The sequence below is a fragment of the Ascidiella aspersa genome, chromosome 5 (genome assembly GCF_963924565.1).
Source record: "Ascidiella aspersa chromosome 5, kaAscAspe10.2, whole genome shotgun sequence".
NCBI classification, from domain to species: Eukaryota; Metazoa; Chordata; class Ascidiacea; order Phlebobranchia; family Ascidiidae; genus Ascidiella; species Ascidiella aspersa.
The window spans coordinates 1239278-1264451 of record NC_139451.1 but is presented as its reverse complement, the minus strand read 5'-3'; the positions used below and the strand labels follow the sequence as shown (position 1 = coordinate 1264451).

At 34.4% G+C, this 25174-nt stretch overlaps 2 protein-coding genes and 1 non-coding gene across 3 annotated transcripts; 2 read left to right on the top strand and 1 right to left on the bottom strand.

The window, feature by feature from the left end:
- The first annotated feature begins 1432 nt into the window (after positions 1-1432).
- Positions 1433-7818, top strand: LOC146141410 (uncharacterized). Its single transcript, XM_083390049.1, has 6 exons — positions 1433-1546; positions 3000-3126; positions 5153-5277; positions 5650-5738; positions 6645-6706; positions 6968-7818. The coding sequence occupies exons 1-6, from the start codon at positions 1504-1506 to the stop codon at positions 7020-7022; spliced, it is 501 nt and encodes a 166-aa protein (XP_083246175.1). The 5' UTR covers positions 1433-1503; the 3' UTR covers positions 7023-7818.
- Positions 7819-9313: 1495 nt separating this feature from the next.
- On the top strand, positions 9314-24522 carry LOC146141408 (acetylcholine receptor subunit alpha-1-A-like). Its single transcript, XM_083389798.1, has 11 exons — positions 9314-9432; positions 11407-11585; positions 15497-15651; positions 16303-16411; positions 17006-17109; positions 18120-18229; positions 18859-19053; positions 19925-20085; positions 21242-21359; positions 21988-22109; positions 23909-24522. Exons 1-11 carry the CDS (start codon positions 9417-9419, stop codon positions 24080-24082), a joined length of 1443 nt encoding a protein of 480 aa, XP_083245924.1. The 5' UTR covers positions 9314-9416; the 3' UTR covers positions 24083-24522.
- Trnai-uau (transfer RNA isoleucine (anticodon UAU)) lies at positions 9665-9754 on the bottom strand. Its single transcript is given in 2 exon segments — positions 9665-9700; positions 9717-9754. It is a non-coding gene; the product is annotated as a tRNA-Ile (tRNA).
- Positions 24523-25174: the final 652 nt, after the last annotated feature.

The following is a 25174-nucleotide window of genomic DNA, read 5'->3' as shown; positions in this document are numbered from 1 at the left end:
AGTTTTGTTAAGGTGTATATTCGTAAGTTATTACTTGGTAAGTATTGAATGAAAGATGCACGCACACATATATGTCGACAACTGTAATAACTGTAATCAAGCCCTTCTGAAGCTGCTTTATGACCAACCATTACGGCTTACGTATCTTTAGTACACCGAAAGTCATCGCAGACTCACCGAATCTTTCGCTAAATTAAGGATATTCACGTAAGGCAGGCTAGAAAAACAACTTTTCAATGCTTTTTAGCCGGTAGCTTTTTTTAACTGAAACTGTGTTCATGTTTCTTTAAAAAATGTTGATTTTAATTGAAGTACACGAAATATATCAAAAACGAATCTTTAATCTGCAATTGCACATGATAAATATTTCTCAAAAAACGACAACTTTGAAAACTACTGTAAAATGCGACATTCGTAACTATGATTTAGTTTGCTATATTAAATCTCATTAAAAAATGTTTTAGGAGAAGGATAGGCATTGGTTAAACACAGGTATACGACGAACGTTTTTTGCAGTAAAAAAATTATTTATTGTTTTATTAATCTTGTTTAAATACTTTAATATTATGTTATTATGCTTTAACAGACCTTGTAAATCATGATGACCGTAGGAAGTAAAACGGCATTTCGTATCTTTTTGTTAAAATCTTACACAATCTTGTTATTTCTCTTCATCAAAGAAATATATTTTTGATTTACTATAAATTTTATCAGTTACTATAAATAAATATTGGTAAGAAAATGTAAAAGAAGGTGTATTTATTGTTGCTTTAAACATGTTTAAAACGATACATTTAGACCAGGGGTGGGCAACCTTTTTAACACAAGGGCCAGTTAGAAATGAATGCTTACAGGAAGGCCGCACATCAAATAAACACTAATTCATATTTTCAGCTTTTACTAGAATAACTAATTTGCTACTAGACTACAACTACGGCATTTTTGTCAGTGCTGTCTACTTGTGGAATCGGAAATAACTTTCCTACAATTCCAATTACGCCTTTCTCGTATTGCTCGGCTCAGAACAATTTAATTAACAGCCATAATTCAAAACCAGCTGTAAACATAACATCTCAGTCAATATGCGTGGCAAAAGTCTGTTACACCTTGACCGTACTTACCAACGTGACACAAGTAAAAACCTTTTATAATAGATGTTTCTCATTCGAGTTCAACTGCATTAGTGTAGCGGTGTAGCCTATGGGTTACATCGCACTTCAAACAGGATACTGTTAGAGCAAAAGTCGAAACTTGGTGCACACTCATAGCCTTATTATAGGGAAAAATAGCTGGAAGAAGGTGAAGGGCCGCACAAAACATGGAAAAGGGCCGCATGTAGCCCACCCCTGATTTAGACCAAACATGGCGTCAATTTTGTTACGTTTTAAACAGCTTCGTTGTGGCAACGTTTTAGAATTTGTTTTATTTATCTGAAATCTGAATAATTTACTTCCAAGCTTAAAATAAAATCTGGATAAATTAGGTTTGTTGCTTTAAGTCGCGATGGGTCGTTCTAGATCCAGAAGCCCAAGACATAGAGACAAAGGTAAGCGTTTTTGTGTTAGACTGGTTTAGAATCCTACCACAATTAATAAATCAACGCACAATATTTGGGTTAGGGTGCGAGTTAGGGTCTGGGTGTGGGTGGGTAAAGTACTATTAAATTCATTATTCAATAATAATACTTAACCGCTAAAACGCATCCTAACCAAAATAATGTGCGTTGTGGTAGGATTCTATAGTCCAGCGCCCTGTACAGTTCAAAACTAAGCGAACAAGATATTAAAATAGTTCGGTTTATCAGGTCACTAACGTTTCTTTAGTTTTATGTTAAATGGGCTTTACTAAGGGAAGCAAAAAAGCAAAACTAAATATATTTTTACCCATAAAATGCTTGAAACGTGTATTAATTTACGAGTACGGATTTAAAAGTTTAAGTAAAAATTTATTGTTAGGGTTGTTTTTATTTCCTTGATTTAAAAATTGTCGAGGCACTTAACTATTATTATTAGTAAAGGTAAATATAAATTGTACATAACTTTGTTAGGCCTAATGAAACAGGGATAACTAACTGATCTCATTTCCCCTTAAATTTCAACTACTGAGTGAATTTAACAGTTTGTAGTTATTTAGCTTATTTTCCACATTCCAGTTGGAGGATAATATTTGAGTTTTTTTTGCACATTTTTTGCACATCCATGCTAAGCAGTGATTTGTGTTTTTCAGACCATTTAAAATTTTGTCGGGCCCTCCAATTAAATTCTTCCGACCCACAAATTTTCTTCCAAATGATCCAAAAATATGTTTATTAATACTTTATATATAATAAAAATGTTTGTCAGATGCAAAGCTAAAGTTTAATGATGTTTTAAACCAAGGATGTCCAACCCACGGCCCACCACTTATTCTCATATTCAGTATATTATATAGCCTTTATGCAAATCAGTTGTTTCGACCATCATCAAAACGTGTAGAATGTGCAGTAGCAGTGTTTGAGGTAGGCATAATCTTATATTTTTTCTGAAACTATAATCGAGTCTAATGTCGCATTCCAACAACCATCGAACACTTGGTACCTACCATCATTTTTAAGTAAGATGTGTATTTTGCGGACTGCTCTAAATATGTTAGCCCAAAAAACTTAACTTTTCTCGCTTCGCGCCATAAGGCCGAATTTACTTGCATTTTTGTGCACGCGTTCCCTCTCGAAGAGCAGGTGCTTATAAGTTAAGTTGTTTTATGACGTCACCACTTTAATTTAATAGGCTTTGCAACCCATCAAAAATATTAAAATGGCAGTGCGGCCTATTCTGCTAAAAGGTTGGTCATCCCTGTTTTGAACTGAACGACAATTTCATAAATCAACTTTTAAATTTTTTTTATCTTGTCTTAGTTTTACAATAATGTCAAATAAGGTGAGAGCACAATTTTACATCCGGCCCGCAAATTAATTTTTTTACAGTTTGTTAACAAAGCTATTAAAAAATAATTTTTTGCAGAACGAGACCGGCGACGAAGAAGTCGTTCCCCTCGATCACGAAGGTCAAGGTCGCCAAGACGACGAAGACATCGCTCAAGGTCACCTGGAGGTCGAAGACAGCGCTCACCAGGTCGCGGTGGACCTAGGTTAGTGTATTTAAAATTAGGATTACTGGGTATGACTTTAAAATCTTTATTTTTATGACCACCTTAAATTATGTGCTGAGAATTTTTTTTTATTTGATAAACATAGATTAAATTTATTTTATCCACCTTAAATAATGTGTTTTTGCGGTATTAAATACATTTTACTTTTTTTTTGTGTTGACTAGGGATGCTCAAAGTAGAATATCGAATCCTTGGATTCGAATCCAGATGGGATTCGAATCCAATTCTGCCGTTTATTTCGGGTAATTGGAACCGATATAATTTAATGTTTTACCGCGGATTGTTGCGCCTAATTGCACAAACGCGTGTGGTAAGTTTGCCTGTCGCCGCGGCGACCAATTTATAGTGCTTGCTTTAAATGTAACCTCGTAGTGCAGTGTCAGCGTTTTTTCGGGCGACCAATTACCGCGTCTCGCGATAACGTTCGTCTAATAATTAAGTGTCAATTAAGCGTTATTGGGCGAGCGCTAACGTGTAATGTCAGGTGTGGAGTTCGCAATTTCCCTAAATGCGTTAAGTTGCAAAAGTAACATAGCGTTGCAAAACGTGCTGGCCGTCCACAAAATGCGCTATGGGGTTACTTCAGGTCAACTTTAGGCCAATATTCAGGGAAGTTATGCAGTTATGCACAACGTAATTGTCAAGAATTCGTTATGTTAATAATAACTTTGTATTCTTTGCAGTACATCATTTGACTGCATAACAAATCATGTTAGTCCAAAAAGAAGCAATAAGACTTAACAATGCTTTCAAAATCAGGACCGAATTGCTTAAGACTTCTGTGTACAGTGTTGCATTTTCTCACTATTGGCAAAAATATAAGTTTTGGACACAACCTGGACAGTTGACATATTACAGTTTACAGAACGGCTTCAGATGACAGTTGTTAAGAATGTTAAACATATGAGAGAGTTTTTTAATTATAATGTACACATGTTAGAAAATTGTTTGGGCGATTTATTGCTGTGATTGTGGGCCCTGTAGGGTAGATTAAGATTAATCCCTTCCCCAAACAAAATCGAGGTTAAATAATTTAATAAAAATATACTAGGATTCGCTATTCTGGATTCGTTATTCTAGATTCGAAATCTATTATTCTAGAATACCTTGGGATTCTACTTTGAACATCCCTAGTGTTGACCATAGCATTCATAGTGTTTTGTTTTTGAATTATGGTAAAAATGTGTCAAGTCACTAAATTTGAAATATACTGTTGCTGCCAGGCATTGTTCCAATTGTAAAATTGTTCTTTAGCTATTTATGACCAACATGTAAATAGTTATGAGTAAACCTAAAGAGCTAAATAATCTTCGCTCTAAATAAGTGCTTCTCAACCTATGGGTCGCGACCTAAAATTAAGTCGCTGTTTGATTTGGTTGGGTCGCCGACCGCAGTAGTTACATGTTTATACTAATTGAGTAGTTTTAAGCAATAGAATATTAAGGAAGCAATAGAAATAATGTCTTATAATAATTTTTTAAATTCGAAATTCTTTATGCTAATACCTATTTTTTGTTCGCTTATAAAAAGCTAGTTTTTATTTTGTTTACAAGAAAAACTGGAAATTGTGATATTTTCTACCATGTATTGTGAGTGAATAAATTATACGACACCACTGTAAGTGGATTTCTGAATATCCACGTTATTTAAGTCGGTCTTGGGTCATTTTTAACCGATTCCGCAGCCCTGGTCACCACACACTAGTTTTACAAACAAGATGCAGCAGGCAACTGTCCTATTGTTGTTTCTTGACTTGTTCCCCTCTGAGCATTTGTAGCTCAGTTGGTAGAACGACCATTTTGGTATGACCGGATGTCGTGAGTTCAAACCTCACCACAGGCTAGTTCTTTTTCAAGCCTGACCTTTGCTTTACCAAAAGGTTGAGAATCAAAGCGTTGCTCTCAATGCTTAAAAACACCACATTGATGTTTCACAGTTTTAAAGGTTTCAATTTCCTTTGTGCAATTGTTCCATTTGACCAATATTATGATTTTTGTGCATTCAGCCGTGATGAACGAGCTCGTGGGCGTGACGGAACTTCGTGGACCGACGCACAAGCATCGCTGACACTCGGGGGCAGCCTTGGGGTGAAGAAACCAAAGAAAAAGAAGAAGCCTCAATCCCAACCGAGTAAGAACATTATTTGTTGCTTGTAATGTGTAGTTTGTGTTTTTTTAGTTTTTATGGGACAAGTAGAATGGATATAATGAATATTCTGGAACAATTTTTTTTTGTTTTAGTAAGCAATTCCTACCTGGTTAATTTTTATTACATTTTGCTAAACCTAGAAAATAATAACTAAATACTAAACAAACAAATATATATTTTTTTTAACAGCAGATTTTTTTTAGGTTAGAAAGTAATTAATTATGGCTTAATTTTTATATTTTACTTCTGGGTCCACAATTTTGTTTCAAGTTTGTAAGTAATTTAATTTTAAGTTATATATTTCGCTTGTGGATTCCATCACAATTTTTTACGATAAGTTTTAAATTGTTTCAGCGGTGATGTTGGTGAACCCCGAAGATATGACGGATGAGGACAAAGTAATGCAACAGCTCATGGGATTTGGAGGATTTGATTCAACGAAGGTAACATTTTGTGTGTTTATGTAGCTAGCATTTAGTATGAGATCATAAGTAAAAAAAATCATAGCAGTCTATTACTATGATGTTTTGATGCATCTTTGAGATTATTTATTACAAGGGTTACCACAAACGTCTTTAAATTATTTTATGTCAAGCTTACGTCAAAGCCTTATAAAAGTGCGGTTAAAAAACATTTAATTGTTGTATGAATTGTGTCAGCTATGCCATTTAAACTGTTTCGTTTTCGCATTGCATTCAAAAATCGTCAAGCGATCTAATTTTAGGTTTTTGAAAATCCCTTTAAATTTTCTTTGAAAAGTTTTTCTCAATTTGAAATTGAAATAAAAGTCTTTTGAAGTAGCCAAAGCGTTTTTTAACTCTATTTCATTTGTGAAAAATTCATTCCATTTTAAAATTATACAGTAAGGTTTTTGTAAGAGCTTTGTACAAACTTCTTTAGGGCAATATTTTTTGCAATTATAGGCAAAAATACATATACCAGAAGTAAAATTTGTTGCCTGAAGAATATTTTAGAATTAAAACAATACCTGGCAGCAACAGTATTTATTGATTAAACAGCTATTACTGTGAGATCATTAAGTGAAAAAAAATTAAAAAAGAAACATTTTAATAACATCAATCTTTCAAATTCCTTAATACTTAAATCAGGGCTTCTTCATCTTAAATTAATCCGCCCCCCCAAAAAAATTTTTTGGGCCTTTAAATTTTAGAGATGACTTGTTTGTTTTTAGAATTAGTCGAAGCATATTTTCACAACAAAATATCAGTAAAAATATCACCAAAATTCACTGATACCCTGATACATCGATAGAGCTGAAAATCAGCGGATACTTTTGGTCTATCTCTGGCCTCTGCTGTTGGCATTTTATTTATAAAAAATTGTTTCAGGGTAAAAAAGTTGAAAAGAATGACACTTACGCGATCAACCGGAACGTTGAGAGAAAATACAGGTAAGTTGTTCTTTGAAAGCAGTTAACTTTAAAATATTTTTTTTCGTGAAGTATGAAAAATATAAAATATCCAGTTAAAGTGGGAAGTGAGTGGAACCCCAGAGAACCCCACGAAGTTCGTTTATTTTGTTCTTTATAATCTTTATTGATGTTTTGATATTCAAAATTTACCTTTAAATTTTTAAATCTATTTAAATACTTGGTTCAAAAAATCCCAATAATATTCTTAAATCTCTCTAAAATGCTGTCTCGTTTTTTCAGACAATACATGAACAGGAAAGGCGGTTTTAACCGACCCCTGGAATACATGCCTTGACGTGCCTTGTGACGTCATACACACGGATTGTTGGCAGCATTGTGACGTCACACGCAAAGTGACGTGTCGCTGATATAAGCAAAGGTTTACGAAAAAAACTTTTTTTAGATGCTAAATTGCTCTTTGTTTGATGATACGAAAGTAAGTAAAGCGTCATGTTTATGCTTTTTTCAATATTTGTGGTTATTTTTAATGTGTTTTTGTGTTTTTTCCACCTTTTTGTTTTGGTCGCCTTTTTATCACGCTTTGAGGGTGTGATCGTCACGTGCTAGTCACGTGGTCATTCAAGTCATAACAAACCACCACGAATCCGTTTTTGCTGATTTTCTTATTTTATAATAGTCTGAAAAACTGAAAAAAAAACGTTTCTAGCGTTTCCATACAATGGCAGCAATTCCATTCGGTTGTTGTTCGGCAAGCAAGCTAAACCGTGTAATCTATAACGTTGTTTAAGCGCATACCATCAATACGCGTGTAACTTGTGTTCCAGGATAATTTAGTTACACTGGATTATTTTTACGATTTACAAAATGGACTCGTTGAAATCTGTACTTGTGTGTGGATTTTTTGAACCAAAACAACACAAACTTGTTTTACTTTTTTAAATGTTGGAATTCTTGTCCGTGATTAAATATATAGATCCGGGGTCGGGAATTTATAACTCGCGAACAATGTATGGCTTATTGATGACGTCATATGATTGTTTTGATGATGTCATCTTGCTCGCAGATAAATCTAAGCTATGACTCGAATAAACCGCACGCGGCCATAATCCCTTTTAAAGTATTGTTTTGAAAACAAGAATTTTAGCAAAATTTACCCAGATTTTAAGTGGGGCTAAAATAACTGTTTACATTTTTGTTTTTTAGTTAAAGTGTAATAATCCAACCACTTGGTATCGGCTTTGATACGATATTATCGGACATAATTTGACCCCTGTGACCTGTGTATGCGACTCAAACTGTTTGTGTCGCTTCTTCTAAATAAAATTCCCATGAGAGCGCAGCTGTTGTGCTTCCAACAACTTGTGGTTCTCAATGCGATCATTTAAATCTACGTCCGCAAGTGAGTTAGTTGGTTGGCACTTTTAGTCATTTTGTAACATGTTTGGAAAAGTATTTATTGCAGTGAAATAACGTCTCTGTGAAAATTGGAAAGTTTTCAGTGCAGCCAGTGTTTTTTTTAATTTGTTTTTAGCAAACAATAATTTAATAAGTCGTCACCAAAGTTAACCTTAAAAATGTACATGGCGCAATTAAAAAACAAATCTGTCAATTTGTGAGATGTTTATGAGGAAATCTCCATAAAATACCATCATCGGTCTTCAAATTTGGAATTATTTTCAATTAAACATCTCGCCATGAAATAATAATGGGAAACGAGCTTTAGTTCTAGGTTAAATTAATTATCTCTATTTTATAAATTAAACACAACACAAGAATATATATTGGAAAATACGTCTTTATTTCTGATGGTATATTCAAAACGACAGCAAACTGTATCTTAAAGTTTTTGCCTTCAATTCAGCGGCAACTTGAAATAAGTGGCAAACTGTAAAGTGTTGATTGATTTTGAAGTGGTAATTTATCTGGAGGCGGCGTCTTGTGAAGCAAGACTATCGGGGCAACAGCTGATAAAGTTGAAATGCACTCCAGAGAAGACTTAGATGTAGTAGATGCTAAAATGAGTTAGTAAGTGAAGCAAGTCAGCAAATGGTAAAGTTCATATTTGCAACCGCAATTTAAATATATGTGTTGGAGTTTAGTGTTATATATCAATGTAAGGTAGATGTACTTAATCTTCATACTTAAGTTTCGTGTTATCTTCAATGAAACATTAGATGAAAAATGTAGGAATTAACTTTTAGAGATATTTAGTTTGGCTTGAAGTTATTACGTTAAGGTTATGTCTGTAATCTTAATACTTTGTTTCGTGTTACTTTTAATGAAATACGAGGTAAAAAAAATAATAAAAAGTAGTAATTTTAGAGTGTTTAAGTGGGTTTTGAACTTACATTTGGTAAGGCTTATTTCTTTAATCTTAATATGGTAGTTTCGTATTATTTCCAATGAAACATTAGACAAAAAACTACAACAAAAATAGCAATTTAAGTAGGATTTAGGGTTTTAATCGCTATCTACAAACTTATGTATTTAGTTATAGTTTCGTGTTATTTTCAATAAATTTAGGTAGAAAAACTACAAATCAAATTGCAAGTCAAGATGGATTTAGTTGTTTTTATAATTATATTTGGTTAACGTCTATTTCTTTAATCTTATTACTTGTTTTGCAGCAATTCTAGTGAATTTTCAGTTTATTTTGCAGAATTTCGTATAAAATTTTCTGAGTACTGGTAACCACATTTGAAGAAAATTTGATCATTTTCTGCTCAAAATGGCAAAATTGTCAGGTAAGTGTTTTTTATTTGAGTAAAACTGCGCTAAAATAGTTTTACTAAAATAAGTATATGATCAATAGCTTGGTTTTATTTATTTTAACTTTAAAAGAATAAAACGCAATTTTAATCGGTTTAATTGTTGCGTTAACAATAGAAAACAATTCTAAATGGAAAATACCACAAAGAAACTTCAAACTTCCACCAAAAATTGCTCAATTCGAGCAAAATGCAACGGCAAAAAATGTGCTCCAGGTGAGGCTCGAACTCACAACCTCCGCATTACTCCGTAACTGTCATATAAGTACGGCGCGCTAACCGATTGCGCCACTGGAGCTGCGCTAAAAAACTGGCCAAATCCGTGTTATATTAAAATGGCTGCAGTGTCTGACGTGAATCGTTGCAATGTTTGCATAGCAAGCAGATTTCGACAACTAGATAATTCTAGGTTTCTAATTTAAAAATTTAGAGCAAAATGCTGCTAATTCTAATCTAATTTAAGCAAACTTAAATGATCTAATTGTAATTCTAATCCCGTTGGAAAACTAAAATGCTCTAATTTTAAAAAGCTAAACAAGTCTAGCTGTCAACTAGATGTTCCAGCTTGATAATGAATTTTTCCGCCAAATTGATCAAGTAAATCGACATCATCTTAGTAACAACGTTTCTTTACAAACTTGAGCCATCTTTAGTTAACTATTTTCGTATAGAAACGTCTTTATTATGATGATCTACTCGATCATTTTGGTTAAAAAAAAATTAATTATTAAGCTATTTAATGATCTGTGCATAATGAACCTAGGCATTTCTGGTTTTTAATTAAAACAATTAGAGCGAAATGCAGCTAATTCTAATTTAATTTGTAAAATATTGTGTGCTCTAATTCTAGTAATAATCTAATTCGGATTTTCCTAAAAATGCTACTCTGTCTAACTCAAACGGCATTTTTTAGCGTTTGAAAATTAATACTTTTTTGTCGAAGCTATTTGTAGGAGACATTTACAGTCTGAAAAGCGTAGTCTTAGCACAGGAATATCTTGCTTTACATTAATTCGTGATAATAAATTACGATTTAAGATAATTTGATTGTAAATATTTAAGTGTAATCTAGTTCAAATTGTAGTTTTTATTTTGGTTTTCAAGAATTCTGCAAGTCAAATTCTAATCTAATTTGATAAAACTAAAATAATCTAATCGTAACTCTAGTCTTATTGAGAAAATAAAATAATCTCAATTTAATTATAATCTAACTTTAACACCTAAAATAATCTAATTTTAATACTAAATTAATTTTAAAAAGCAAAAATTAATCCAGTTATCCAAATCTGATTGTAAGGCAGTGGTTCTCAAACTTTTTTCTTGCTTTTTTTTTGCTAAAAGTTCATTGGACTTGCGATGAACCGGTTATTATTTAAATTCGAACTTAATAATGATATTTGTGTTTTACTTATAAACGTTTAGTGAGTGGAATTGGCACGGCGAAGCTTTGCTGTTAGCTTAAGCTTAGTATTTGGGTGTCCGCATAAAAAGGGTTGAAAATGACAGACTTTTACAATGTATTTCACTTCGGTTTTTAAACTTTGAGCTTTGCGGATTTAAATTGTCTCACTTTTTAAATTTGTCATCGTTAAACATATATGGGGTTGTGACATTTAGAATCCAAATCTAATAACCGCTCATATTAGCTTTTCTAAATATCTTTTTTCCACTGACTAGAGTAGGCTACATTAGGTTGTCATAACCTAATCTTAAAATGTAGTAAGAATATCAAAGCAGTTGAAAATGAATAAAGATTTATTCGAATCGTTCAAAATGCTTTCTACTTGTGTATGGGCTTGGATATTTATTCCACGTCTAACTACAACCTCCAGCCATTATTTTAAGAGTTATTCCAACATTCAAAACGCTACCTACTTCTGAATGGACTTTGTATTCATTCTACGTCTTACTACTTTTAAAAGTTTCATTTTAAACGTTATGTTTCAACAGCAACTTTATTCCTGTCAATCGTACTTGTGATGCTTGCGCCAGCAATCCAAAGCAAGAGTAGGTCGAGTTTGACCGGCGATTTAATGAAGTATTACGACAAGAACGTCCGGCCAAGTAACAGTTACAACACAACTGTTTCAGTTCGCTTCAAACTTTACCTCAACCAGCTACTCGATGTGGTAAGCGGTGTTTCTTTGTTGCGTAGTTGAGAATAATTTTGAAGGGAAGTGCATTAATCAGTGTTTTAAACAAGTCCAGTGTAAAATAATTTCAGTCCCAGGTCAAGTCATAATTACAGTATGTAAATTTTACATACGATCTAATAGAGTAACTTTTTTTTTCTCAGTAGAGTAACTTTTGAAATGTTTATAGCAACTAAAAGTTTTGCGCCACCTTGTGTATGTAGCTAATTAAAAAAAATAAAACAGAAATATGTTTGTACTTTATTTTGTGTGTGCGCAATGCGTCACGTTTTCCTGCGAATTAAAATGTTGTCAATTTGAACCAAACAAACGCAAACTATTTTCGCGCTTCTCGCGTTGCTACTTTTTAGTATAAAATAGACATTTATATTAAATTGTCTAAAACATTTAGGTCCGACCCTCATTCAGAGTGCTTAAAAGCCAGGTTGCCCTGCTGTAGAGTGTACACCAGGGGTCGGCAACCTTTTTCTAGTTCTAGGCCAAACCCAAACTAAGAAAGGTCTCTGCGGGCCGCACAAAATTTCAACTAATAATGGTGTTAAAACGTTAGAACAACTTTGAATCAAGAGGCTTTTTTGCACTTAAAACCGTTGCATTTAAGGAGATAGTATGGTGTTGGCGCAAATCGCAAAACTACTTTGAGGGAACGCGATAACATTTAAAGTTAATCTAGCTTAGTGTTTGGTAAGCTTTTTAAGTTATGACACACCTGGCAAGCAAAGCGAGCGCGATTTTTTTGGTATACGGGGATTTCTTTTAAATTTCTTGCCAGTTTTTATTAGGCTACATTACTAAAAATAAAAAAAATGTTAAAAACTATATGGCCAATAATTTTTAATACGTTTTCCATTTTTCCGCGATGCACTTGGTAGCCTTCCACGGCGCTACGGAAGAAAAGCGATGATCTAGTTGGAAAAACTGCATCAACGTAAACAAACCGGACGTATGTATAAAGACATACAAAATTTTTCGCACTTAACTTTTTAAAATAGTCAAAAAGTATTTGAAATGGACTCGTGTCAATCGTTTATTAAAGAGGCGGCGGACCCGATGAATTACATCGGCGGGCCGGAGCAGGGGTGGCCAACACGCGGCTCTTCACCCAGTTATATGCGGCCCTTACGTTCCTGTAGCACAGTTTTTTTTTTTAATGTTTCGATTTTTATGGATTATTTCCGGTTTCGACTCAGACTGTTTGCTTTAAGGCTATCCAATGCGTCGCGTCTGATTTTAAATCAAAATTTTGTCTATTTAACGAAACAAAATGCACTTTTTTCCCGCTTCGAGCGATCGCTTTGTGGAGGTTATCAGGAAATAGATCGATAGGCTATTCATGTCGTTCCATTTGTGTACAGTGTGGCTCTTTGCGGTTAACCAAGTAACAAATGCGGCTCTTGGTATCTGATTGGTTGCCGACCTCTGGTGTAGAGTATGTAAAACTTTGTAGACTCTACTTGAGCGAACTACAGCCCCTGCGGCGGATCCAGCCCGCCAAGTAATTTAGTTTGGTCCTGATTGTATAATTAGTATTAAAAATATTAATAGTTATTTAAGCCAGGAAGGATAATTAACTTATATTCGCAGAAAATAACAGATTTAAATCCAAAACGTGATCAGACTGAGAGACTTTCTTCTATTGTCTTCGTCCTCAAAATCAAAAAAAAAAAAAAAAAAAAAAATACGATTTTTTTGGTAAAATAGAGAACGCAACAACAATGCTAGTACATTACCCGATGGTGTATTTGTAGCTCCACGTGTTAGAAATATATAAACATATTTTTGAACGAATCAAGAATATTCCGTAATCAGACAACGGCATCCCTCAAAACTATATTTTTGTCCAAATTTGTAAATAAAACCGATTTTTGCGCTTTTGAACTACTATTCACTTTTACTAATATTTTGACTGTTTTAAGGAAAGTTATTCAGCCCAAGCATACTATAACATATGCTACACATTTTGAGCCAATAAACTCTATAAAGTACAATTTTTGCTAAATTAAACTGTAAATGCCATTATTTTGAACAATTTTCTAATTTCTTTTATGTGCATAATGCGTCATATGCCTTATTAAATTGCTAGTTTTGCCAATTTATACCAAATAAATGCAATATTTTAGTGCTTCTAGCGATATAATTGAATTCAGCTCGCACACGTATTCGCTCGAGAACAACAGGTGCTGTTTTCTGGACTAATTTTTTTGTGACGTCACCTTATGACGTAACTTTGTAACGACATTCCGAAAATTATTTAAGCCCCAACTCAAACAAAAATCGTGGATTTGTCCATTGCAAAAAAAAGTTAGTTTATTTGCAAAACAACTAAGTTTTCTGATGTGGTATTTAATCAACAAAATGGAAACATCGCTTTTTGATTGTTTATGTCATTGCAAGACTTGGGCTAAAACAGGGTTCCCAAACTATTTTAGTCTGTGGCCCAAATGTCTATTTAATAGAGATTCGTGGCTCACCACGTGCTCAAAAAACACAATAAAACAGAAAAAATAAACAAGCCCAAAACAAGCAACCTGCAAATTAAAAAAAAACGCAAACTGAGAAAAAAAACAAGGACGAATTCGCTTGAAAGACGCAATGTTGTCAACATTGCTACTCACCCAATTTGAACTGCTATCTTCAACACAGCAGCTAAACCCCATTGTTAGGAGACGATGACCTTTCTTGCTAAATTATTGTTTTTCTAACAAAGCGTATAATATTTAGATTATAACAAAACAGTAGAACCTGTTCAAATGGCTCTGTGGCCGGTTGAAAATGTCTTGGTGGCCTAGTACTTGGCCGTGGCCCACAGTTTGGGAACCACTGGAGTAAAACATACGTTTGTTTAAAACATGTTTTGCTCAAAGTTGTGCAATTAAAATCGCCTTGTGCCTGGCAATAAAGTTCTGTCCTCGATCCACGCGGAAAAATATTTTTCCAACATTTTGTACATTAAGTACACTATAAAAACATACGGATAAATCGACATCATCTTGATTAATACGAACGTCTATATAAAGATGTTTGGATATATTTCAGTACGTTTATACTTATGATTCGTATCGAAACGTTATTATTAAGATCATGCTGATTTGCTATAAGATCTATTTGTCTTTGAAATTTATTTTTAGGAGTGTTGTAATAACTGAAGTCAATCGATTGACTTAAATTCACTAAAATTGTGTAGAGTTGATATTTGTTGTTCCTGGCCCGTTTAATGCGACAATATAGTAAATTACTTTAATAAAATTCTAGTAGGGTGCCGTAATTTATCTACTACTTTCGGGGATGCCGTAAGCTAAAAGGGTCGAGAACCTTGACCCTTGCAAGAAAAATGTCGACCTTAATTCCAGATCAGTAAGGCGATTATTTTTGAATTGTCAAAAATAGTCAAAATTAGGTCAAAATTTGTTCAAAATCGTGTTCAAAATCGTGTACAGATGTTGTTTACAAAATTAACAAAAAACTGTATTGAGCTTTTTGAAATTGTCGTTCAGTTATTATTCTATTAAATTAAGTTTTGAATTACATTGAACAACATTTTAACCGTAATATCTTCATATGAGGAAAATACGGTTTACGCCAGACGGAATTAAAGGGTCGGGAACTACCAATCAATATCATTGGGTTTTTACTTTTTCATTAGTGCAACAATCTAAGAAATATTACATATAAATAGTTGTGACTTGGTATTTTACGAAAGACTTAACTTGGACTTAATATAAACGTGACTTTCCTGGGACTTAAGTTACTTTAAAAATACGAAGCTAATTTTCCGTCTACATTAATTTTTTCACAATACACTTTTAAAAGCTGGGATTGAATAAGTTTATCACAAATAAATTAAAACACGCAATCCGTCCGATATAAATATCGTTTTATCGTCGTAGAGCGAAGTGAACCAGAAGATCGAGACGAAGATGTGGGTTCTCCATATCTGGAAGGACCCCAGGTTGGAGTGGGACCCAGCTGATTACGAGGGGCTAGAATATGTTCACCTCCCCACAACTGAACTGTGGCTGCCTGATCTCGTCCTATACAATAAGTGGGTTGCTTGATATTTTTGGATTTGTTTTACGTTTTTATTTTTTGCATTTTTTTTACTTTTTTTTACTTTTTTACTTTTTTGCAATTTTCTGCAATTTTTTCCCTTTTTTGTACTTTTAGAACTTTTTTTAGTTTTTGCACGGAGACGAAGACAAATATCTTACTCACTTATGAATAATGCGTTTTTAATCAATGTAAAATGTCTAAAATGTTGGAACTTTCTTAAAATATTCACTTTAAGATCAAAATTTCGCGTTTAAAGTTAAAAATAAACGCCCTTGTATAATTAGTGATATCTACCTGAATGTCGCCAAAAGAGCATCTTTATCTTCAAGATCTTCAAAAAATCATTTGAATTATTTTTTGAAACAGAACTAATGAAGTCGGTTTTCAAGCAACTGCAGTATTCTGTTTTTTGTTTTGTTTTTTTTAAATAAAGTTATTTTAATATTTTTTTCCTTGTGCTTGCTTCGGATCTCATGACATGGATAACAAATCAAAAACTAAAAATGTTGGAACAGACTTAAATCCGAATATAAACAGTAATAATAATTAAAATGTTATTATTTTACGAACTATAATTCGGCCTTGAACTGACCTTTATATGACCTTTACTTGACCTTTATTTGACCTTATTTTGACCTTTTAGTGCCGACGGCGACTTTGCCATCTCGCAGTTCACCAAGGCCAAGGTCAACTACACTGGTTACGTGGAATGGAAACCGCCAGCCATCTTCAAGAGCTTCTGCGAGATACAGGTACGGCGAGTGACGTCATGCATGCTCGTGACGTCATCGCAAAATAAAATGGAAAAGTTTATTTAAACTTGATGCCAATAACTTGACCTTCAAACTGAAATTAGACTTTAAATAAATTTTCTTTGAATGCAACAGCCAAATTGCGAAAATATACAAATCAGATTCCAAAAGATAACAAAATAAAAAAAAACTTGTAATTCCAAAACATGTAAAAAATAAATCCACCGAAGTGCAAGAAATGCTTTGAGTAAAAACGTCACATTTTGACGAAAAATTTATTTCACTAAATTTGTAAGATCTAAAAAACAGATTCCAAAACATAACAAAAATATTGTCATTATATAATTCCAAAACATTACCAATATAATATGTAATAAATTAATTCCCCAGTGTGTGAAATAATGACGTCAAGTTATGACGTAAAATTTATTTCAATATAATAGTTTTGAATCCACATTACAAAGATTTATAAAACAGATTCCAAAACATTACAAAAAATGAAACAATAAATCGACCCAAGTGCATAAAATTATTTGAGTAATGACGTCACGTAATGACGTAAAATGTATGAACCGAGTTAATTTGTGTTGTTAGGTTGCGGAGTTCCCCTTCGACACCCAGAATTGCACCCTAAAGTTCGGTCCCTGGACCCAAGGAATGGATCTGCTCGACATGGTAAACTCCGACGGGCTCGTAACGTGAGTAGAACGAAAAAAACAAGGCTAAAAAACTCGTTTTTATGTAAGTTTTGAGAAAATTGAGGTTTCAGCAACTTGAACTATTTAAAGGCATTTTCAGCGCTGCACGAGGGTGCTTTCCGGCTTTGCACAAAAAATAAAAATTGACGTAACTTTGTGGCGTCATGACGTCATCCATTGTGGGGCGTGACGCCACATTGGGAGCACTAAGGTGTTGTTGGATGGAAACAACAGTTGGGAGCGGCCGATACTTTTTAAATTCGATACCCGATGTTTTGGACTGAAAGACCCGATTACGTAATTTGCCTAATTGATGAAAGTAAATGAAAGTTTAAACTTTCAAAGGTAATTTTTCAAGTCGTTATGTCATTTAAGCGATATGGTAACGCTTTGTACTAGGGATTTCTGACACTTGATATTTATTCCGGTACCCGATATTTTGGACAAAAAGTATCGCGACCCGATACCTATGACGTCATTACCATTCTTGTACAAACAAAATATATAAAGTTTAAACTTTAAATAGTATTTGTTTCCAGATTATTAGACCAATATTTTCCTTAGCGTTAAGTGGTTACCTGGATCGGCACCGATACTAACCTATATCGGACGAGCACCGATAATAACACATTTCGTAGGATATTAGCTTCGATTTGTATTATCGGAATCTTTTTTAACGGTAGTTGTACCGCGTATTCATATAAAACATGTTTGCAAAATTGCACAATTAAAAATGAAATTGATAAAATAAATCATTTTTTTTTTCATGATTAACTCTTTCCATTCGATACAACTACTGTCTTGCTCGTTGTGCCCTGATATTTTGCTGAAAATATTTTTTTTATTAAAATAAGATTGCTTCAAGGTTCTGTTGTTTTTTCAGACTTGAAATTAGTCAAGTTTTGTCAAGAGAAGGATTTAAAAACCTAGTACTTTGGTATGGTGTAAGTGCACTCCGTGTAAAAGTACCAACTTTTATTTTAAGCTAGTGTTTATCAACTTTTATCCAGTGACCACAAATGCGACGACCCCGATTTATCTACTTATGTTGAAAGTGGAGAGTGGAGAATTCTTACAATCGGATGCTACAAGCACTACATCCAGTACGCATGCTGCAGAGGTAACTACGTCACTTGTATGACGTCATTATGACGTAAGCAAACAATATGCATGCTGTGGAATGCAGAGGTAAACATATCACGTAATACGTAGCAAATGTAGCTAAATATACAAATAAAAAGGAGAAATTAAGGCAGCAATAAAATCACACTTGCTTGGCTTCCTTAGTGCCATGACGTCATTTCTCTATTTTGTCCTTTGATATAATTATAAAAAAGTAAAAACATCGGTGGAGTCGCAGTATTGTAAACAATTTTTTTGAAATGACCAAAGTCAAGTTTTTTAAATTAGTAACAAGGCAAGTCCCAACCAAGTAATAATTAGAGCAAGTAAAGTCCTTATCAGATGAAACAAGTATACTTTAAACAAATTAGTAAACTCGTCCGATTATGAGCAATATCTTAACTACAAATAAATGCTTATTGAAAACACAAGTCATTTGACTTAAAGACTTCGATAAAGTCAAGTCATTCGAAAACAGTGACTTAAGTGCACTTACATGAAGTCATTATTTAGGTCATTACAACACTGGTATTAATATTAACACGTAATATTTCGTGCACTTAGGTGGTCCATATACCACCTTCTTTTGTTTGTACGTCATAAAACGTGACGTCATGTTTAACGCAGGTCCCTACGTAGACATGACGTACTACTTCGTGCTGCAGAGGCGTCCCTTGTACCTCGTGGTGAACATCCTCTTTCCCACTCTGCTCTTCTCATTCCTCACTTGCGCGGTCTTTTATCTTCCTTCTGACGCCGGGGAAAAAATCACGCTCAGCATCTCACTCCTGCTGTCACTCATCGTGTTCTTGCTCGTCATTGGTCAGTACCGCTTAAGCTGCGCCCTAGTTTTAAGCAGTCGAAAATGCAACGTCGTATAGCAGACCTGGACAAACTACGGCCCGCGAAGCAATTTAATCCAGCCCGCGGCTTTATGTTATAAAACTTTTTTAATAGAAATATGCCTTACGTTTTTTAAAACGTAAAATAGGACTTACTAACGTGTGTTGTTATAGAACGGGAGTGGTTGTTGTGTACCCTATTCTTTATATACACAGCTGCTATTCATTTTTACAGTGAATGAACCCTGGTACCGCTTAAGCTGCGCCCTTGGTTTTTGAACCGTCGATGTACATTTAAAAATTAAAAAGCACTTAAATTGCTTCTTGCTTGTCATTGGCCAGTACCTAAGTTTTGGGGTGCTTTTATGAACGATTAAAAATCCAACAACGTATTTGACAATCAACAGGTGCTTGGGCAGTTTTGATGGAGGTAGTAGTTTGAGCCTCACCACAGGTTTTTTGCCTGGCGGCTTATACGAAAATCCTGACCAGGCTGACTGACTTTGGTAAACTTTCCGAATACATCAGTTAAAATTATGCGGCCCTTAGTTTTCTGTTCAGAATTCGATGAAAATTGTTCCATCTAAGTGCATGTTTGCGACGTCACACTTAACTTAGAAAACATGCTAATTTTTTACCAATTATGAAATTTAACCTGCCAAAAACCTAGCTTTCCGTTTAGAAATCGATAAAGAATATTTCGGCTAACTGCATGTTTGTGACGTCCCACTTAACTTGAAAAAAAAACTAATTTTTACCAATTATAACCTTCAATCAACCAAAACTCTCAGTTTTCTGTTAAGAAATCGATAAAGAATGTCCCACTTAACCTTTTGTTTGTTTCGTCACAGTTGAAGCGATCCCGTCCACGGCAAAGGGAGTTCCCCTTTTGTGCCAGTACATCGTCTTCACAATGATCCTTGTTTGTCTCTCAATCATGCTCACAGTTGTCGTCATCAACTTTCACTTCCGGGGACCAACTACACACGTCATGTCTGACCGCATAAAGAAGGTGACGTCATCGATATGTTGAGTCATGAACACAATAATGTGCCGGCTATTTTGGAAACACTTCGACGCTTTTCAGCCTAGATACCCAGAAGTGTTAACCTTCAGTTAGGCTTTCACCTTGGGTTTTCAGTTGCACACGTGTTTTCACTGCCACTTAAAATGTAGAATGATCTGCTTTAACGCAGTAAACATCACGCCACGTCTGGAGCAATTTGGCGTAGTACGAACGGCTAGTCGTAAATAACAGCAAGTTTAATGCATAAGGAAAGAATGATAGATACAATCGTGAGATACTAATTTGTGACAAATATGTTGAGTCGTGTGGTTGGTTTACGTTTTACAACACAAATATGATAATTACGTTAAGAACTGACGGTGCCATAAACGAAATAAGAATTTCTTTAAAAACTGATCTTGGTTTGACTCCGGGTTTAAACTTTTAGACAATTCTAAGGCAAATAATATTTATGCAAAGCTAGAAAAGTGCTTTTGGAGCCAGGGTGCATAATTACCTTATAAGTAATGTACGCCTTTCCAACCTCTCTTTTCTGAGTCAGTGAAAGGCGCTTTTAATTAATGCTGATTACTTGTCAGGCACTTGTCGGCGAACGCGTGGCTGGCTTTACTTGACATCCCTCAATTTTAAGCTTTTGTTAAAGGAATATGTATTTTCCTACACTGGTGGCATCTTAAGTTCCTGTTTTTTATTTTCACTACTTTGCAATGTAGATGTATTTTACTTTACTTGTCGGAACTGACGATGCCAGTGTATAGGTATTTGCCAGTGTCAGCGAAATATTTATTCCTTAAAAATGTTCAATCCTGGTTTCATTCAGGTGTAAAGTTCTTTATTGTTTTAAATAAAAAAATGTCGATGTTAATTCTATCGTTTTACTTTTTTTTTATATTTTGTGCTTAAACATGTTTGAAGCGAAAACTTTTATTTTATTTATGGTTCGGCCAAATATTTACGTCATTAACTGTTTTTTTGGCTAAAGCACTTCATAATTTACCACAGAGACTTTTAAATCCGTGAATAAATGACGTAATGCTTTAACGTAATCATGTCATCACCCCGTTTTGTATTGTTTTATCCGAGGTCAATCCCGTGATGACGTAACGTTGTGACGTAATCGTGACATCACGGTGTTGTTTAGATATTCATGGTGTGGCTTCCCAAGCTTGTGTTGAACTCGAACATGAAAAGATTGGATCCTTACGAAGACGCGAAGAAAAACGCGATGAAAAAACCTCCATTGTGTAATGACATCACTGGTGGGTAATCCCCTTTGTGTGATGACATCACCTTTAAGTCTTTTGAACAAATGACTTGGGTTGAAATAAAGTATTTTCAATAGGCACTTTTTAAATTTTGGTCTTATTTTTTGCATATGAATAATTTGCTTGCTATATGTTGCGTTTTTATTGTTATTGCTCATAATAAATGGAAGGGTTTACCAATTTAATAGCTAACGCTTTATGTTTATGACAGGAACTTGACTTTGAAATGACTTGCTCTAATTATGACTTGACTGACACTTGGTCCAAGTCCGCCCATTTTGAAATAACTTGTTACAAATGGCTTAACTGGGACTTAAATTATTGTAAGATTACTCGCTTACAGCACTGGCCTGTAATAACAATAAAACTCCAAGTTTGAAAACAGATTCCGTCAAGTTCGTATCTTGATCAAAATGATGTCGATCTACTCGACAAATCGAACTTAAAAATATATATGAAAATAAATGCACCAGAAAAAGTCGGATAAATTAGCACTTGGGCTTTGGTTATTTCAAAAATGACTTGTTAACAACACTCACTTTGAAATAAGGTTTGGTGACATTTAACGTATGTTTTACTTACACACAATCTCAACTGCACATTCGGTATTGTTACGTCACAGACTTCTCGGGTCGCAGCGCGGACATGGGGCGCCACCGCGTGATGGGAAGTGACGTCAGAACAGCGGTGGACGGTGTGAATTTTGTGGCCGATTACTTCCGGGACCAAGAAGAAAGTCAAAAGGTGAAGATACTTTCGTTTTTTTATGAAGTGTGAATGAATCTAATACTTGCTATGAAGTAGCAATAATACCAAAGCCCATGCACAAGTAGAAAGCATTTTGTGAACGTTTCGAACAAACCTTTATAGTTTATACCAGGGGTCGGCAACCCAAGGCCCGCGGGCCTCATCCGGCCCGCCGCTTCTTTGACAAATTAGACACGAGTCCATTTCACATACTTTTTGTCTATTTTGAGTACGTAAGTGCAAAAAAGTTTCGCGTTTTGCGCGAATCATCATTCTACCTCCGGTTTATTTACGTTTTGATGTTGTCTTGTCACCTTCATCAGCGCTTCTTTACCGTTGCGCCGTGGAAGTCTGCCATGTGCGTCACGGACAAACGAAAAACGTATTTCAAAAATATAAGAAATACCGGGATAGGCCTACCAAAAAAATCGCGCTCGCTTCGCTCGCCAGGTCTGCCCTAACTTAACAGGTAAAAAAACACTCAGCTAGATTAACTTTAAAGTTATTGCGTTTTCTCAAAGTAGTTTCATCACACTTTTCATTAGTAGTATGGATGAAGACGTGTGGACTCGAATTTTTTTCGCGCTTCGCGCCAACAATTTACTGCCTCCTAAAATGTAATTAAACACGTCATTAAAACACACGCAAAAACGATCCGAGGCCCGCCTGATTCACAATTGTTCTAACATGAAATTAACACAATTCTTAGTTATCATTTTGTGCGGCCCGCAGAGACCTTTCTGAGTTTGGTTTTGGCCCGCGACTAGAAAAAGGTTGCCGACCCCTGGTTTATACTATGAGGGGGTGGGTCCGCATTAATGAGTCTTCATTTATATAATTGCCAAGATGAATCGACCACACTCCTACAAGATTTGAGATGGCCTGTCTTCGTGAGGCCATTCAGGTCCAATTCTTTCCTTTAGTTCAGATACATGAACAGTCAATTTTGCTGTCTTAGTATTCTCTCTCTGCACAAGGCAGTACTGGGTGATACTGGTTGATACTGGTTGATATTGGTTGATACTGGTTCAGTCACAAAAGCACTCAAGTTTGCTGTCTGAGTAGAAGCTATAAAAGCCTCTATCTCTCCCTTTATATTGATTGAACACGCTATTTATAGACGAGAATCAGTTAAGCAAATTTCTGCGATAAAGAAAGATTTACGTCATTAATTCTTATAATACTTAACAAAATATCACGTGATAACAAGGCGTGGTCTAAACCTTTTTCACACTTATTTCTGACGCGAAACATACAAATTTTACGTCAAAATGCGATTGCGAAACAGCCTCTGCCTCCAGTTAAAATGTCAACAGTTTGAAAATCACACAACCGGGGAAACCGACTAATGTTCAGACCGCGGTGTTTTGAAACATATACAAAAAAAAACGGATGTAAATACCTTGACGCATAAAAATTGGTGTCAGCAATTTGAATTTTTTTTGCAAATTCGCTGCAAATATTATGTGGTTGCAAGAAATCTACGTAACGGAATTTTACCGAAAACTTTCCGCTTATCGTTTGCACATTGGCTGCAAGGAGTAACGTAAACATTACAATGTGGTTGCAAAGAATTTAGGCCATAGATTTTTACTGAAAATTTTCCGTTACGACACATCGATTTAAAAACAAAAATTCTCTGTGTAAACACAATATGACAAAATGGCTTCTACAACTATGTTGAAAATAAATAATTCCAAAACGTTCAAAATGCTATGTTGTTCTGCTAAATGCTAATGCCGTATATTGCCCAACATTTTATTATGAGGTCACTAACGTATTGTGACGTCACACAGCGCGAGGACGAGTGGAAGTACGTGGCGATGTTGATGGATCACTTTCTCTTCTACGTTTTCATCGTCGCCTGTTTGGTCGGAACCTGCTTTATTTTCGGAAGAAGACTTCTGGAGATCGGTGGAGAGGAAAAACTCTTCAAGGAAAACACCGATATGTGCCTCCTTAACTGCTAGCATGTTTCTACTTTTTCTAAGCTGGATAAAATATACAGGATTTTGAGCCATGTTTCTAAAAATAGCCATTAAAAATATAATCGGTACAAAAAAATCAAAACGAATTGGTGTCAAGCCACAACTAATTTTAGTAAACAACTCAGTAATTCCTGACATTGTATGACAGAAAACTTTTTTCTAACCAAACATAGGCCGTGTCCCTTTAACTGCTAGGACAAATTTATTTTTCAAAAAAAAGAAGAAAAAAGATTAAGAATGTTGTAACTAAGTCTTGCAACTTTACTGCTTAACGTTATTTTCGTGCAAGTGACTTTATTTTTTTTGCTTCAAAGTCACTTCGTGTTAAATTACTATTATTGGTCCTTCAGATTGAACTGTTTAAAATTTCTTTAAATTGCTGTGCTATTTTTTTATTTCTTGACAATTTTCCAAATATGTTATTTCAATGCTGTTTTTTTTTTGAAAAATCTTTGGTATACTGCTTATCTTTGATTTGCTTTAGAATGGTCATTTATTAGACATATTTTTTGACAATAGTATTTTGTTTTATTCATTGCACGGTTTTTAACCTTTTTGTCAATTTTTGTTTACTTTTTGTCTTCTTGTGAATAAACTATTCTACAAAACTTTTTCTTTAATATTTTTGCATTAGATTTACTGTAGCTTTCCAAATGAGCCTCAAAAACTACCAAAGTTAAATGTCGGCTTGATGTGGTAAGTTAAGTAACATAATATGCAGCAGTGATTTAGACTAGAAATTGAATTAACTGATTACTGAATGATTGAAAATATACATTACAATGCATATAACTTCAAAATAACCTCGATTACAGTAGCCTACTTATCTTTCAACTTATATTACCCAATATTATTAAAAGTCTATTTTGCCGGGTATGTAAGCTAGAATACTAACTTTTATATATTTCTTATAAACACCTTAACCGAAAAACAAGTAATCATTTAGTTCGGCAAATAAAAACTCAGAATGATTCAATTTATAATGCTTTTTGAACATATTTAATGTTTTTCATTAAACTAACCTTGATAACAGTTGATTTATATAGAAACGCTAGACAAATCATGGCTAATTTT

Excerpts from the sequence above, each read along its gene's own strand:
- LOC146141408 (XM_083389798.1), top strand. Across the intron at positions 17,110-18,119 it reads AACTCCGACGGGCTCGTAAC|TGACCACAAATGCGACGACC; the intron begins GTGAGTAGAACG and ends ACTTTTATCCAG. Across the intron at positions 22,110-23,908 it reads ACCAAGAAGAAAGTCAAAAG|CGCGAGGACGAGTGGAAGTA; the intron begins GTGAAGATACTT and ends GACGTCACACAG.
- LOC146141410 (XM_083390049.1), top strand. The coding sequence starts at position 1,504 with ATGGGTCGTTCTAGATCCAGAAGCCCAAGACATAGAGACAAAG. Across the intron at positions 3,127-5,152 it reads CCAGGTCGCGGTGGACCTAG|CCGTGATGAACGAGCTCGTG; the intron begins GTTAGTGTATTT and ends TTGTGCATTCAG. Across the intron at positions 5,739-6,644 it reads GAGGATTTGATTCAACGAAG|GGTAAAAAAGTTGAAAAGAA; the intron begins GTAACATTTTGT and ends AAATTGTTTCAG.